The sequence below is a fragment of the Hyperoodon ampullatus genome (assembly GCF_949752795.1).
Source record: "Hyperoodon ampullatus genome assembly, chromosome: 1".
Classification (NCBI taxonomy): Eukaryota; Metazoa; Chordata; class Mammalia; order Artiodactyla; family Ziphiidae; genus Hyperoodon; species Hyperoodon ampullatus.
Genome location: NC_136914.1, coordinates 90,190,870 through 90,206,636, shown reverse-complemented (window position 1 = coordinate 90,206,636; position 15,767 = coordinate 90,190,870). Strand labels below are relative to the sequence as shown.

At 36.6% G+C, this 15,767-nt stretch overlaps 1 protein-coding gene across 2 annotated transcripts in view; it reads left to right on the top strand.

Annotated features, from left to right (window-relative positions):
* NFXL1 (nuclear transcription factor, X-box binding like 1) overlaps positions 1-15,542 on the top strand; it is a gene marked incomplete at both ends in the record, with an annotated part of 55,727 nt that extends 40,185 nt beyond the window's left edge. For both annotated transcript variants that reach the window (XM_079701621.1, XM_079701622.1), the window contains 5 exons: positions 2,180-2,249; positions 8,430-8,534; positions 11,955-12,041; positions 12,849-12,902; positions 15,369-15,542. In XM_079701621.1, the coding sequence (XP_079557747.1) occupies positions 2,180-2,249; positions 8,430-8,534; positions 11,955-12,041; positions 12,849-12,902; positions 15,369-15,542 (490 nt within the window). The remainder of the gene's footprint in view (positions 1-2,179; positions 2,250-8,429; positions 8,535-11,954; positions 12,042-12,848; positions 12,903-15,368) is intronic.
* Positions 15,543-15,767: the final 225 nt, after the last annotated feature.

Below are 15,767 nucleotides of genomic sequence, written 5' to 3'. Positions count from 1 at the left end.
TTTTACATTTATGGTGGACTTTGTCTTTCTGGTGTGATGTTAGCTTGGTGCCCCTCTTCTCTTTTCTGCTCAGTTTTTCCAGAACTGTACCAAGCTCTCTGAAAAGACTTGCTATATGGGAGCATGAGAAATAGCTCTGCTAGGAATTGGTGTTTATTTTTCTACTTACAGGTAATTTGAAGTTTGTAGAAATTTCTGTCTTCTGGCTTTGCTGAGGTCATGGGATTTGAGTGATTTTGTTTGTTATTAATGAACTGAATGATTTTGGGGGGAAATGTGTGGATATATTTGGATTGAGGTGGTTTCCATTACCATAGCTATCCAGAGTTGCTTCTTCTGTTTCTTCAATGCACGTTTAAAGTATATGTTTTTATATAGAATTCTTCAGTCTCAGTATTTGTTCTGATAATTTCATTTACTTTCAGTTCAGTGAATAATTTCATAAGTCATCTTTTCCTTTTGGTCCTTTTCTGCTTCATGTAATTTCTTCTGTAGAAATTAGATATAAAAGATGCAGGCCTTGAAAAGCTTGTTCCTAATGATAGAGTAACAGGAACAAAGTGATATTAGCTCTTAAGAGGTGAGCACCTTACCTGTAAGAATGAAAATATACAACTTTAATAGAGCCAGAGTAAAAACTTTGTTATTATTACGTGCAACTTTGCCGGGAAAATTGCATGTGGTATCTTAGAGTACATTTATAGCTTATTTGATACAAATACTTAATAGTTTTGACATTAGTGAGGTTAAACTTATGGTATATTTTGGCAGTTATGTCTAGTGAAGGGAACAGGAAAAGAAAGAATAGAGGAAAGGAGAAGGAAGGTAATGGAGAAGAGTAAAGTGAGACACAGGTGATGGGGATTTTTAGATTGTCACTGTTTACTGACTCATGCAGTGTCTACTGTTGAGCTGCCTGTTAGGAAGTAGTTTCATTCATTGGTGTTTGTGACTTTTTCTGAATTACGCACTGAAAACAGATATAAAAGCACAGATCTAAAATGATCTTAATCAGTTTCTAACATTAATAGATAGCTTAATCCAAAATCAACTGAAAAAAGTTATTCTAATAAGCTTATTGCACTTCCCACTGAATAACCTAAACTCCTCAATTTGAAGTAACATTTTTTCCCCTGTTCTTTAGAAGTGAATCTGAGTGAGCATTTTCTCTCGGTCAATTTTTTTTTTGATAAATTTATTTATTTATTTATTTATTTATTTATTTATGGCTGAGTTGGGTCTTTGTTGCTGCATGCGGGCTTTCTCTAGTTATGGCGAGTGGGGGCTACTCTTCGTTGCGGTGCACAGGCTTCTCTTGATGCGGAGCACAGGCTCTAGGCGTGGGGGCTTCAGTAGTTGTGGCACGTGGGCTCACTAGTTGTGGCTCGCAGGCTCTAGAGCGCAGGCTCAGTAGTTGTGGCGCACAGGCTTAGTTGCTCTGCGGCATGTGGGATCTTCCCGGACCAGGGCTCAAACCCGTGTCCCCTGCATTGGCAGGCAGATTCTTAACCACTGCGCCACCAGGGAAGCCCTCAGTCAATTTTTAAGTAACATATTGAACCATTAGTTTTAAATCTTTTATGTAGAAGCTTTACGAAGAATTATAATTATGAATAATGATTGATGTACAGGGAGAGATAACTAGCAGGAACTGTTAAAGAAAGGCCAGGCGTAGATGATATTTTGTGTGTGTTTTGTACTTCCTTTTTGCAGCAGATGCCATTTTTGGCATTTGACTTGATGGTGGAAGATACAGGGCTAGAAGGTTGAATTATCAAAACAGTTAAGTAGGGGCTTCTCTGGTGGCACAGTGGTTGAGAGTCCGCCTGCCGATGCAGGGGATGCGGGTTCGTGCCCCGGTCAGGGAAGATCCCACATGCCGCCGAGCGGATGGGCCCGTGAGCCATGGCCGCTGAGCCTGCGCGTCCGGAGCCTGTGCTCTGCAATGGGAGAGGCCACAACAGTGAGAGGCCCGCGTACCGCAAAAGAAAAAAAAAACAAAACAGTTAAGTAATTTGAGGATGTTACAGATGAGATACAATTAAAATATTTCTTTAAAAAATGAAGTAAATAAGATAATTTTATGGATATGTTTGAAATTGAGTTATTTTTTAGAAAAACCATACTATAAAACGGACTTTTGTTTGAATGTCATCAAAACTTCCTCTCATCTTTTTAGAAAAATAACCACAGCTGATGTAAATGAAAAGAACCTCCTTAGTTGTTGCAAAAATCAGTGTCCTAAAGAGGTAAGATTTAATAGAAACTTTTACATTGTATTTCTTAGGCATTGTTTCTCTTTTATTGTTTGGTCAACCTATTCCAGGTCTTTTCTGGGCCCCTAGAAATGTGGGTACAGAAAGGGAAATGTGATTGATGTCTGTAGAAACGTATGGTTAGGGTAGAAGCACATCTCTATATGAAATTTGGGGATATTAGGACCAGGAATGACTGAAGATTTTTTTAAGCAGTTTTAAAGATAGCTTATGTACTTTATACAATAAATATTAACCTAATGTTTACCCACCTTAAAATATAAGTAGATCAAGAACCGTGTGTCTCATGGGCAATTGGACAGTAAATCCACAGTAGAAAAAACAGATCGTGTGTGTGTGTGTGTGTGTGTGTGTGTATATAAACTTTAAAGCTCATTATTATCTTGAATTAATTAATATAAAGCATTCATATATAAAGTTTTGCTTTTAGAGATTCTTGTGCTTGTATATGTGTTGTATTTAAACTAATTTATCGAAAGTGGTTCAGAAAAATTGTTCAGAGTAAAAACTCACTGGTTGGTGATTTATCCCAGCAATGATTTGAGAAACTAAAGTAGTCTATCTCTCCTTGGCCAATTTAACAGTTAGGCTGTTCCTTTTTTGCTGTTGTCGGGTGTAGTGAAGTGACGGCTATTTGATTTGGGTGGACATTTATAAAGGAATTCTTTTGACTTATAGATGTACTAATAGCACCTCTTTTATTTTAATTCTTTGTCTTTATATACTTATCTAAGTGTTTCTCATTCTGTTTAGAATCGGAAGAGATGACAACAAAGTCTTAAATACAGTTTTGTCTCTTTGATTAAATAAAAAGAGAAATCAATTCATGATATGCCTTTTTGTTTACAGTATTTCCTTTTAACTAAAACTTTGGACACTTTTTATGGAATACTGTTTAACAACTTGGAAATTGAACCTGCAAATTTTTAAAGTTATGTAAGATTACAAAAAGGTAGACATTTCAAGCAATAAATGATTATTTTAATAATCCTGTCTTTGTTATATGAGTGAAACTAGAGGCATGGGATATTTCAAGTTTAATTTTCTGAATTCTTCAAATTCTAAGTTTTCCCTTGTTAAAATAAATTTTCTTCTGTCCAGATTAAAATTCCAGGCAATAAGTAGTTGAGAATGTTTTATTTTTAATCTGACACAGTATGAGGTTGCAGTTAGAAATAAAATTGAATTCAGGGATTGCTAATTTACAATTTAGCATTGCCTTGGCTATGATTCGTTTGTGATCCTGTTACGCCATTTGGTGGGACTGGAGATGAGTGGGCACTATTTATTTAAAAAATTTTTTCTCATGCTCATCATTTTTGGGATCTAGGCCATTCTGGAGCCCCTGGTATTGCTAGTGTCTCCTTGAGTTTTCTTGAAAAATGTATTCTTAGGTTGGGAACAATCCAAATGGCTGTTATGGTTTAGAACAGTCTAGGGGTGGACAGGTGAGTATTACTGTGGTTAATAGAACTCATTCTAGTTTATGTTCTCTTGACATTGATAAGACTGCAGCAGTGGTTTTCAAACTCTAGTGTGCATCAGAATCACTTCAAGCGCTTGTTAAAATAGCTTAATGGGCCCCACCCCAGAGTTTCTGATTTTGTGGGCCTGGAGTGGAGGCCCAGGAATTTGCATTTCTAATATGCTCTTATATAAGGGTGATACTATTGGTCTGGCACCACACTTTGAGAACCAGTATGCTATGGTATCAAGTCATACACTGGATCAACCAAGAACTATGTCTTTTTGAATCTGCCATAGATATCTTAGACTCGGAGTTACGGTATGGGATTATGACAAATTCTGATCCATTGATAAATTCCTGTTTGCTTTCTCCTCCCCTTTCCATACTGTAGATTTCTTGTGGGCAGGAACTATGTCATGTTTGTCTTTATATCCAGTCTCTGGTTCCCTGGTTGTACATATTAGGTAGTTGGTAAATGTATATTGAGTGTGAGTGTAAGTGTGAACTGTGGGAATGGCATAGGTATGTCCTTCCAGCTCCACTACTTCTTTGATATACACTCTATGTGTCTATTGGACTGTTCAATTAGGTTTGAATTAAACTAAAAGGAAATATAAAGATATTAAGAACTGCACCTTTATTTAAATTGTGCCCCACATATACAATTCTACTTTTAAAAATTATTTCTGAATTTGGTTTTATCATTCCTATGCAAGCTTTTCTATTTTTTACTTGGGCAAATTGTTTAATGTCTCTGTATCTCAGATTGTTCATGTGTAAAATGGGGGCAATAGTAATACTCAGTTTAGAGTGCTGAATATTAAGTGAGTTAATAACATGTAAAGGTCTTAGTGTATGGTAAGTGCTATAGATGTGCTGGCTATGGTGATTATGGAATGGGTATTTATCCACAAATAATATTGATTTTCAAGCTTTCCTTAATTATTTTTAAAGAGAGCTTTTAAAATTTTTAAATTATTGGGATTAAAATGAAACATTTTGAACTAGACCGTGTTGCTTATTGGTAAGCCATTTGGTATGACTTAACCAGAGTGCTAGCAGAATGATATTAAGGGCTGAGTAGAGTAGAAGAAAACCATCTCACTATGAGTGGAAGGGGTAGGATATCTCATCTTTAAATGAATATCAAGGTTGAATGTTTTAGAAAAACCTCTGTTTTTTGCTGTGAAATCTATAATGAAGATACAGTCGCTATATATTATACATTCTAATCAACTTTCTTTGGGACTACTTTTCTGCTCTTTCAAAATATAACCTGGCTTTTGAGATAATACATACTTGCACATCTAACAGGGAAATGGTCATGTGATTTGATTTTTTTAATAATGAAATTATTACATACTCAACAGTACATAACACATATATGTACAGTTTAACAAATGGTTAAAAAGTGAACACCATGTAACTCCACCTAGGTCAAAAAATTTAGCGTTGCTGCATCTCAGAAGTCTACCAAAGTTCCTTTCTTAGTGTAGTTCCCACCCTCTATTCTATGTTACCACCATTTGCCTTTTATAATAATTATTTACTTGCTTTAATTTATAATTTTTACTGTAAATTAAAGTTTTTACTATGTGTATATCTGGAGGCAATATTGATTGTTTGCCTAATTTTATATTTAAAGTTCAAAAGTATGAACTTCTGTGACTTGCTTTGTTTGCTCTACATTGTGCTTGTCATTTTTATTACGTGTGGCTGTAGTCCATTTACTCCATAGTGAATATACTGTAGTTTATTTATTTTACTGTAGGTAGATAGGTAGAGTTGTTATACTGCTATGAATGTTCTTGTTTGTACGTTCTGGTATTATGTGTATAGATTTCTCTTTGTAGTGCAGTTGGTTGGTCATAGGGAATGTGTAATTTCAACTTAAAGTCATACTGATTTCCAAAATAATTATATGTAACCAGTAAATTTTCCAGTTTACCATCAGGATTTTCTAGCTCCTTTTGTTTCATATCCTTAGCAATAGTTGGTATTGTCAAAATTTTAAAATTTTTGCCAATCTTATGGCATCTCATGATTTTAGTTTACATTTCCATGATTACTCATGAGTTTGAATACCTTTTCAGGACTAAGGGCATTACTTTGCCTGTGGGACATATATTGGACATGAGCACAGTACACTTCTATATGAGTTTCAGTTCTCCTTGCAATCTACAGAATAAGTTTGGCTAACTTATTGCAAAAACAAGATCTATTTGGAGGATATTGGGGGACAGTTCACAGATTCTGAAGGAAATGCTGTACAGCCAAATTTTGGGAAGGGCAGTATCTAGGCAGTCCCAAGGGGCTTGGCAGCAAGAGCTCAGGGGTCTCTGTAGCGAGATGACTGTGTTCAAGCCAGCACCTCTCCCTTTCAAGTTTTCACGTGGTCAGTAGAGAGAATCTGGCCCACCTGGGGTCCAGGGGCTCCCTTAACACAGGCAGCAACAAGCAGGGAACAGGGATGGGTAGCTTAGCTGTGGCCATGGCTCCTGGGGGAATTGTGGTGAATCTGGCAGCCATCCCAATTTATGTCTTCAGCTTCTACCAGCATTGGACATGGAAGGCAAGGAGATTCATGGAATAATTGTCAAATGGGATGACAGGATCAAGTGAAGGATTTAGAGAAAAGAGATACATTTTGAAGGCAGAAGACCCAGGCAGAGAAAAGAGATACTTTCAAGATGTTGGTGAAATTGTGAAGAGTGAGCATGAGGTCTTTTAGGAGGAAGAAAGATAGAACATCTAGACTGATGGTTCTTAACCTTTCATAAGTCCCAGCACATTGAAGAGATAGAACACTGATCAGTAAGAGACCACACTGTAGCCACGATTCTATTTAATTTCAGAAAGATTTTCACTTACTGATTCTGATATGCTTCCCTATTCACTTTCCACTTCAGAATCACTGATTGGAAGTTAAAGTAGTTTGTTAGTTTTAGAGAAGATGACTGATGTAATCACCTCCCAGATTAAGGAAGGAACAAGAGGTAGTAGAGACATATTTTGAGGGGGAAAAAGGATAGATGGTGAGCTAATGCCAAATGTTTGTCTTGTTTATGAAGTCAAGCTAGAGGCACTGGCAGGAATGAAGGTGAGAGTGAAGTGAAGGATACTTGAAGCAGCCACTCTGAGGCAGGTATTTGATAGTGAATAAATACTGAGCATGTTAAGCAGTATTGAGAGCCTAGTATTAGATGCAGAGAAAAGCAAAACTGAAGTGGCCCAGGAATGCTCATTCTAGCAGCACCGCACTATGCTAGGATTAGTGAAAATGCAGTGTGAGTGATCCAAATTTAGTTTTGGTATGAATGTCTCAGCTAAAAATTAAAGAAAAAGAAACCTAGTTGCATACTAGAGAGAGACTAAAGATGATGGGAAAGGATTCTGAATTTCTTAAAGTAGGTGGTAGAGTCAGTAGTTTGAAGGATCAATCTGGTGAATCATAAAGATTAGAATTCAGGATTCAGATGTTAATTGAGGTGTCCACTATTTTTAAATATCTTTGTTAATGAATATGAGAGACACAAAGAAATATAAGGCCATTGCCCTTAACTAACTTACAATAATAACCTTTATTATGATAGCTAAATATATTAAGCACATTTAATCCTCACAACAGCTTTATAAAGTTCCATTACTTTTCCCAGTTTTACATGTGAAGCACAGAAAAGTCAGGTGGCTTACCCAGGGACCCTTACCTAGTCAACAGAGAGTCTGGGATTCAGTTCCAGGCAGTCTGATTTTGGAATTTAACCACTAACCAATGGGTATCTTTTATTTACACTCTGGTTAGAGAGACAGAAATATATGAAGTGCTTAAAATTTTTTTTTTAAGTTCAAGATAATACAAGCAATGTCACAACAGTTTAGAAATAGATTTCTTGTGTTATTACTGTTATTGTTCAAATGTAGGCAAACTCATATCATGCTTTTATGATGATTTAAGCTGTGTGTCGAATTTTGCATAAGATTTGAATAGAAAGAAGGAGAGAACCCTTTCATCTGAAAGCTTGACTGGGATCAGAGGATATAGTAAATTATTAAAGTCAAGGAGCACATAGACATCCTGGCAGTTACTGAATTGGTTTGGCTATCTGTTTAGTATGTTTTAATACATAGTTGCAAGCCTTTTAGAATAAATGGCTAAGTAGTTGTTTCACAATACAGTGGCTTAAGGACAGGGAAATTTTCTTTCTTTCTCACATAACAGTACAAGGGAAGGTGGATGTGTCACAGTGCTCCATGTATAGATCCAGGGACCCAAGTTAGCAGGGCAGCTCTGCTCTCTTTGAGTCATGGGCCCCACTGTTGCTCTAGATATCCTCATTTCCAGCACACTGGGAGGGAAGAACATGGATGTGTGCTCTTGAGAAGCTTTAAGGCACAAAAGCACTTATGCTTACATTCCATTGGCCAGAACTTAGTCACATGGCTCTAACTAGCCTCAAGAGTGATGTAAGATGTACTGTTAGAGTGGAACCAGGGAGAATATTGAGCATTTCTGGGAATTAAGGTAATTTATATCCAAAAGAAAAATGTTGAAAAATCAGCCAGTTATCCAGGATTTATTGACCCTATTGTAATGGACTTTTTCTTAAAATAGTTGCTGGGGAAAGGGGAGGTAGAGTATGACTAAAATATAAATATATAATTGTTTTATTTTGGTTTTATTTTAGCTTCCTTGTGGTCATAGATGCAAAGAAATGTGCCATCCTGGTGAATGTCCCTTTAATTGCAACCAAAAGGTGAAACTTAGATGTCCTTGTAAAAGAATTAAAAAGGTTAATATTTTAAGTTATTGAAAATTCTTTTCTGTGTACATTTTTGTTGGTTTTGTTGTTTTGTAGGGGGGTTTTTTGGCAGGGAGGGGGAGTCTGTATTTTGGTAGTTCTTTGACTTTATTTTTTTTGACTTAATTTTAAGGTCTTATTTCTTAGAATCTTTTTATTATTGGCATATCTATTTCTGCAAATGCTTATTTTAAAAATCAGCTTTGGGGCTTCCCTGGTGGCACAGTGGTTGAGAGTCCGCCTGCCGATGCAGGGGACACGGGTTCACGCCCCGGTCCGGGAGGATCCCACATGCCACAGAGCGGCTGGGCCTGTGAGCCATGGCCGCTGAGCCTGCGTGTCCGGAGCCTGTGCTCTGCAATGGGAGAGGCCACAACAGTGAGAGGCCCGCGTACCACACACACACAAAAAAAATGAGCTTTGTTTGGCGATTTAGTTTTCTGCAATTTAATAGTAAAAGAGGATTATTTTATATTGGAACTGAGTTCAGTGCCCTTTTTTGGATAGAATCAGTGTTTTCTAGATTTGAGGTCTTTGCACAAGATGCACAATGTGAATAATAAAGTAAGTTTCATGATTTAAGAAGTGATCTGAAATTAACCTTTGTTGCTCTTATTTATGATTTTTTTTTTTGTGGTACGCGGGCCTCTCACTGTTGTGGCCCCTCCCGTTGCGGAGCACAGGCTCCGGACGCGCAGGCCCAGCGGCCATGGCCCACGGGCCCAGCCGCCCCGCGGCACGTGGGATACTCCCGGACCGGGGCACGAACCCGTGTCCCCTGCATCGGCAGGCGGACTCTCAACCACTGCGCCACCAGGGAAGCCTTTTATGACATTTTTTTACCATCAGTATTATGTTGTGAACATGTTGCCTTAAAAAGACCTCACACACAAGTAGCCTTATAAAATTATACAATAACATTCAAATTTGGAGAGAGTTAATTTTAAGATAAAATACTGGTAATGAAGGAGTAAAAGGGCAAAAGCTAATGATTGGAAAGCTCAGTGGAAGCAAACTACATACCATTTAGCAAAACTTAGGATTGAAGAATCTCACTGAATGCTTAAAGGTCAGTTCTTTTCCTTGACTTTCCTGTTGACACTGTTGACTCCTTTGAAGATTTCTTCTTTCTTGACTTCTGATTTTCCCTTTCTCAGTTAGAGTTGTAACGCCTTTTTTGCCTTCATATTCTTACGGTTGTTCCCTAAAGCTACTCTCCTTTCTCTTTCAATTCACTCATTTATTCATCCATTCAGCAAATATTTATTGAAAATGTTTTGCTTTTATTGAGGACCTTTGCTTTTCGTTTACTTTTATAGCTCCTACTATATAATTTCCTGGATTCAGGTAACTTCTGAATTTAAATTTATAGACCTGAGCTTTTCTGGAGTTGGATCCTTAAGTGTTAGATATTTAAATGGACCACCTTTATATGAAAATCAGTACTCAGTCAAATCACTTTTAGTCTGAAATGTCTCTCAAGTTTTCTCTGAAATCTCATCTTACTGTCTGAGTGCAGTTTGCCATCCCTTAGAACTCTGACAGCAGATTATTCTTGGACTTTGAAAACAGCTTCATAACAGATTTCCTTGCCTCTAATTGTAATACTTCCAATCTAAGTTCGTCATGGTACTTCATCACTTGGGAAAAAATATGCACTTTATAAGGAAGGTGTACATATATAGAGACTTCGCATAAAGGGGGATCTGTGATATTACCTTTGCCTGCTTGTCCAGTCTCATCCCCTGGCAGTCATCTCTGTGAATCCATTATTTAAGTGCCCTAACACATCTGCTATTTCCCCTTTAATCTGTGGCCATATATTTGTTTTTTTCCTTTACTGTTCTGCTTACTAGAATCCTGTTAATACTCAGGGCAAACATTTCTTTGTTTAGGAAGGTTTTCCTTCCTCTTCCTCCTTTGGGAAGACTTAGGTGCTCCTTCCTCTTGGCTTTCTTTGTACTTTGTGCTGGGTTCATGACTAAGAGCTTTGTGATTCCAGGGACATGTGTAACCTTGTTTCCTCATCTGTAAAATAGTTTATACATAGGCTTATTGAAAGGAATGAAAGAGATAATGCTTATATAGCATTTAGTACAATGAATGCTATATTTAATAGATAGTAGCAGCTATTATTATTATTAGTTTAGCATTTACCATATTAATTTTTTCCTTGTTGTATCCCCCGTCCCTAATACAGTGCTTTTCATGTAACAGGTACTCTATAAGTACCTTTTGAATGAGAAAATATATGATGATCCTTCTTCCAGGCTGATAGACTTCATGTCCACAAACATGCAGTATTTATTTTTGTCTCTAATGTTTGTTCATGTTATTTTTCCTTTGCCTGGACTGTCCTTGGATGACAAGGCTGTGTTTATCACCAACCTCAGACAAAATTCTGTGCTACAAAGTGCTTCATTAAAGTATATGTACTTTGCTCAGGATTTGATGATCTCATTTCCTAATTCTGGTAGATTTGAACTAAAAAACTAGTGTCTGAGGGTGTGGTGGGAAAGGAGCAACTGGTACAAATAGGTACACTTAAAGCAAAAGTGACATCTGGCAGCAAAAAATATGGAACGAATAAAAGGCAGATAAAAGATCTACAAAAGCAAAGTCTAGGACTATTTAAAATAAGGACCACTTATTTTATTACAGAATAGTACACAAATTGATCATAGTATTGATGTCACCTCATCAATAAAAGAGTAGATTCATTTTTTATTATTCCATTAAGGAGGCAGTGAAGTACAGATATAAGCTTTAGAATGATTTTCATCTAAACATTTTTTAAAAAGATAAAATGGTTGAGAGAAAAATTTTTAGCTCTCCAGAAAACTCTAGAACTACACTGAGTTGGTAGCCACCAGCCGCATATGGCTATTTAAATTAGAATTTTAATGAATCAGCATTAAATAATATATGACATTCAGTTCCTCGATTTCAGCAGCCATGCTTTGAGTGCTCAGGCACCACGTGTGGTAAGTCCTACCCTTGTGAGTAGTGCACGTTTAGAACATTTCCATCATTTCAGAAAGCTGTGTTGGATGGCACTACTCTAGTACTCTAGTACCTCCCTGGAAGCTTTAGAAGAATAACAAGAAAAGATAAAAATGAAGAATAAAAATGAAATTGAAGCTACGTTGGTAGTGGTGTTTAGTAAATGATTATTAAATGGATGGTTTTAATTTTATGGTATTCACTTTTTTTGCAGCTAAGAGTAGAGAATAATCACTGTTTGAACTAAGACATTTAATGCATGCAACCATATCATTATTAAGTATTAACACGTCTTAAATACTATGCATAATCTTAAGCTGCTAGAGAAATTTTGCTTTTTTATGGCATACAGTTACAACTTTGAGGGAAAATCTTTTAAAATCAAATTTTTAAAAACTTTATTTGTAGGAATTGCAGTGCAACAAAGTACGTGAAAATCAGATTTCCATAGAATGTGACATAACATGCAAGGAAATGAAGCGGAAAGCATCTGAGGTAATGTCAGGTTAAATGTCATTTTTAATGTGTTAGCAACCTTTCCCTACTTATTTTGTGCATTAATTTATGTGCTTATTATGAACAACTCGAAATCTCATCCTTTTTTGGTTTTGTGATAAAAACCTAGTTTGTTGGCCTATTTTGAACCCTCAGGTGTGCTTTTTATGGTCTGGTGTGTACTAGATTTTTCCATCCTCTGTACCAGTTAGTGTATGTGCTCTGGAACATAGTTATTCATCTTAATGTTAGTGTAAGCCTCCTGAAAATTATGTTAAAATAATAGAAAAATAAGGTTTTGGAATTCTTTGCTGTTTGGGTTACTTCTAGCATCACTGTTTCTGTCCATCAACCCAATCAAGGAGTAGGCTCTTGGTTTTGTTTGAAACTAAGGATTCCCTTCCAGAGAGGGCATTTTAGGAAAATGGTCAATTTCAACTCTAGGCAAAGAGTGGTATTCAATAATTTATTATAGAGTCTTAGTATGGTAACTTAAGAGAAAAAGTCCAGTTTTAAAAGTATTTACAGTGTTGTAACTCTTTGAATTGTGATCTAATATCTCTTATAGTTGTTAAGCTGAAATGTTTATATAAGGTATAAGAACCTACCTCCCCTTACTCCCTATCTGTTAGATAGTACCTTGGTAACACTTCTCGGTATATAACATTTACGTTTCTTTAAATAATTTTCAATTTAAAGCTCCCAGAAGTTGTTATGGGTTAGTGGAGCCTGGGAGGAAAGATGTTAAAATTCTATATAAAATTTGACGATTACAATGTTAATTTACTTTTAAATGTCTATAAACAGATCAAAGAAGCAGAAGCCAAAGCTGCTCTTGAAGAGGAAAAACGAAGACAACAGGTAACTAAACAAAAAATACCCAAACTTCTGTCTCTTTGCATCATTGTTAGTTTTTATGCAAATACAAGATATGTGGAAACATACAAATTAGGATCTGGTGAGCTCAGTTCTGGACTGAAAATACAGTTCCTGTAAAACAAAAATTAGCTATTCACTTACTTCAGTCCAGGTATACTGAACCTCTGAAGAAGCATGGGACCTTGTGTGTTCACAGATACTTGGTGTATTCCCAATTTACTTCCTTGCCAGTTTCGTCCATTCTCAAGAGATAACTCCTCTTTTGGTTGAGGGGTGAGGGTCAGGGCATGGCAGCATCCATTTTAAGTCATCCTCTGCAGTGCATGTCTTCGCTCATCTAAAATTATTTGAGTTCTGTTTTACTGAGTTGTAGGTTATCTGTGACAAATAAGTGCTGTTTACTAACCAATACATTTGTTTTAATAATATATCCCCTTACTTACCCATTAGATTCTTTTTTTTTTTTTTTTAATGCGGTATGCGGGCCTCTCACTGTTGCGGCCTCTCCCGTTGCGGAGCACAGGCTCCGGACGCGCAGGCTCAGCGGCCATGGCTCACGGGCCCAGCTGCTCCGCGGATTGTGGGATCTTCCCAGACCGGGGCACGAATCCATGTCCCCTGCATTGGCAGGCAGACTCTCGACCACTGTGCCACCAGGGAAGCCCCCCATTAGTTTCTTGAATGCAGGATTTTTATCTGTTCTTTGTTATTACCTAGATAACAAGTACATTCCTGATATCCCGTTTGCTCAAATACTGTATTTATTGATCATACACTCCAAAGAGTGTCTTAACTTTGTAATAGTGACATGTAATTTTTTGTCAGTTTGCATTTTGAGATGCTTTATACTTATCAAGCAGTGCATATTGTATGCAAACTGTCGCCTTTATGAATGAAGAAATTGAAATTTGCATGACTTGAGAGAGGGCATTAAAAACAACTCATGTAGCAAGGGTGGGATAAAATGACCTCTGGTGGGGCTTCCCTGGTGGCGCAGTGGTTGGGAGTCCGCCTGCTGATGCGGGGGACGTGGGTTCGTGCCCCGGTCCGGGAGGATCCCACATGCCACGGAGTGGCTGGGCCCGTGGGCCATGGCCGCTGGGCCTGCGCGTCCGGAGCCTGTGCTCCGCAACAGGAGAGGCCGCAGCAGTGAGAGGCCCGCGTACCGCAAAAAAAAGAAAAATGACCTCTGGTGTTCTATGGTTCTATAAAGTTGGTTTGCCTAATACCAAAAAATAAGTTATCAGAGCTGATACAGTAAAATATGGATCGACTAAAACCCTGGGATATTAAATTATTAAGAATAGTTTAGGGTGTCCCTTCCTCCCCTTTTCATAAACAGTTGTGGGTAGAAATCTTAAACATATTCTCTATTTACTCACCTTTTAAACAGTGTATAGAAAATAATTTAAACCATGCTTGATGACTGTGAGTCATCATTAAAGCATTAGTTATTTTACTGTGTCAGTAGTTCTCAAGTTTGACTGCTTTTAATATATTTTGACCTTTTGCTGTATATCAACAACTACTTGAGAATATTCTGACATTTTGGTTCTTTGAAGAATGCCACTTTGTATTAATTATATGTTAGGTCTTCTTCCGTGTGGTTTATGAGCAAAATCATGGATATGTTAACTGAAATTTCTGTTTCCTTTTAAATACACATTTACAGAAGCTTGCATGAATATTTCATATATATTTTAGTTAATAAGTATCCAGTTTTAGTTAATAACAATGACTGTAGTGTATCGTGTTATATTATCATGTATTAAAGTTTAATAAGTAAGTTCTTAACAGTAGACTGAAAATCTATACTTTATAATGAGTGTCATCTAGTTATTCTTTTCTAGAATGAGTTTTTTATATAATTCTACTTTCTAAAAGAGTCATTTTGATTTAAAGCATGAAGCATTTTTCCCCTGAAGAATTTTTACTCTGTGTTTTGGAATGTATTTGACAGAGAGGAATCAATTTCCGGCAGCTTTTTTCTCTTCACTCACTTGAATTTCTTCCATACAAGCCAGTAATGTTTATTACCAGCATTGTATAAAACTAGAATTATAGGTATCTTTATTCTAATGGGTCATCTGTTAATACTTACTAGAAGCTCTATATTATAGAGCCCCATTAATTATAGGTTAATGGTGTTGATGTATAAAACTAATGTCTATATTTTAAATCAGATGTTTCTGTATTTAGTATCAAAGGCAGGCCTTCAATCTGAAATAATCTCTTTCACTACTGCCTAGCTCCCTTTCTGCTTACCTAAGTTCTGAATTTGTTGAATACAATCAGTATTGGAGAGATGTTTTTTTAAAAAATCAAATCAATATGTTTATTATATACCATTACTATTAAAACATTTCCCAAATTTATTTTTATCTAAGTGGAAAATTTTAAATCAATGTGTGTATTGAATTTAATAAAAATGATACTGTTTTGATTTAGGCTGAACTGGAGGCTTTTGAAAACAGACTGAAGGGTCGTCGGAAGAAGAACAGGAAGAGAGATGAAGTGGCAGTTGAGCTAACGCTGTGGCAAAAATATAAATATTATCTCTTTCCAGTGTGTGCAGTTGTGGTTTTAGTGTTTGCATGGTACATAGCCCATGGTGTGGATTAAAAAATGTTTGATCTTTTAATATACCTCAGATTAGATTTCGATAAGTTGTTAAATTTGGAATATTAGAAAGTGAATGTTGTAGAACATGATATATATTCACATTCATCTCTCTGTTCTCTTCCAGCGGTTGTTAGAAGGACAGAATGTTAAGCTTCATCTTAATTAGCATACTAGAAGTGGCAATAGTAAAAGCATGACTGAAATTGTAAAATATTTCATAAGGCA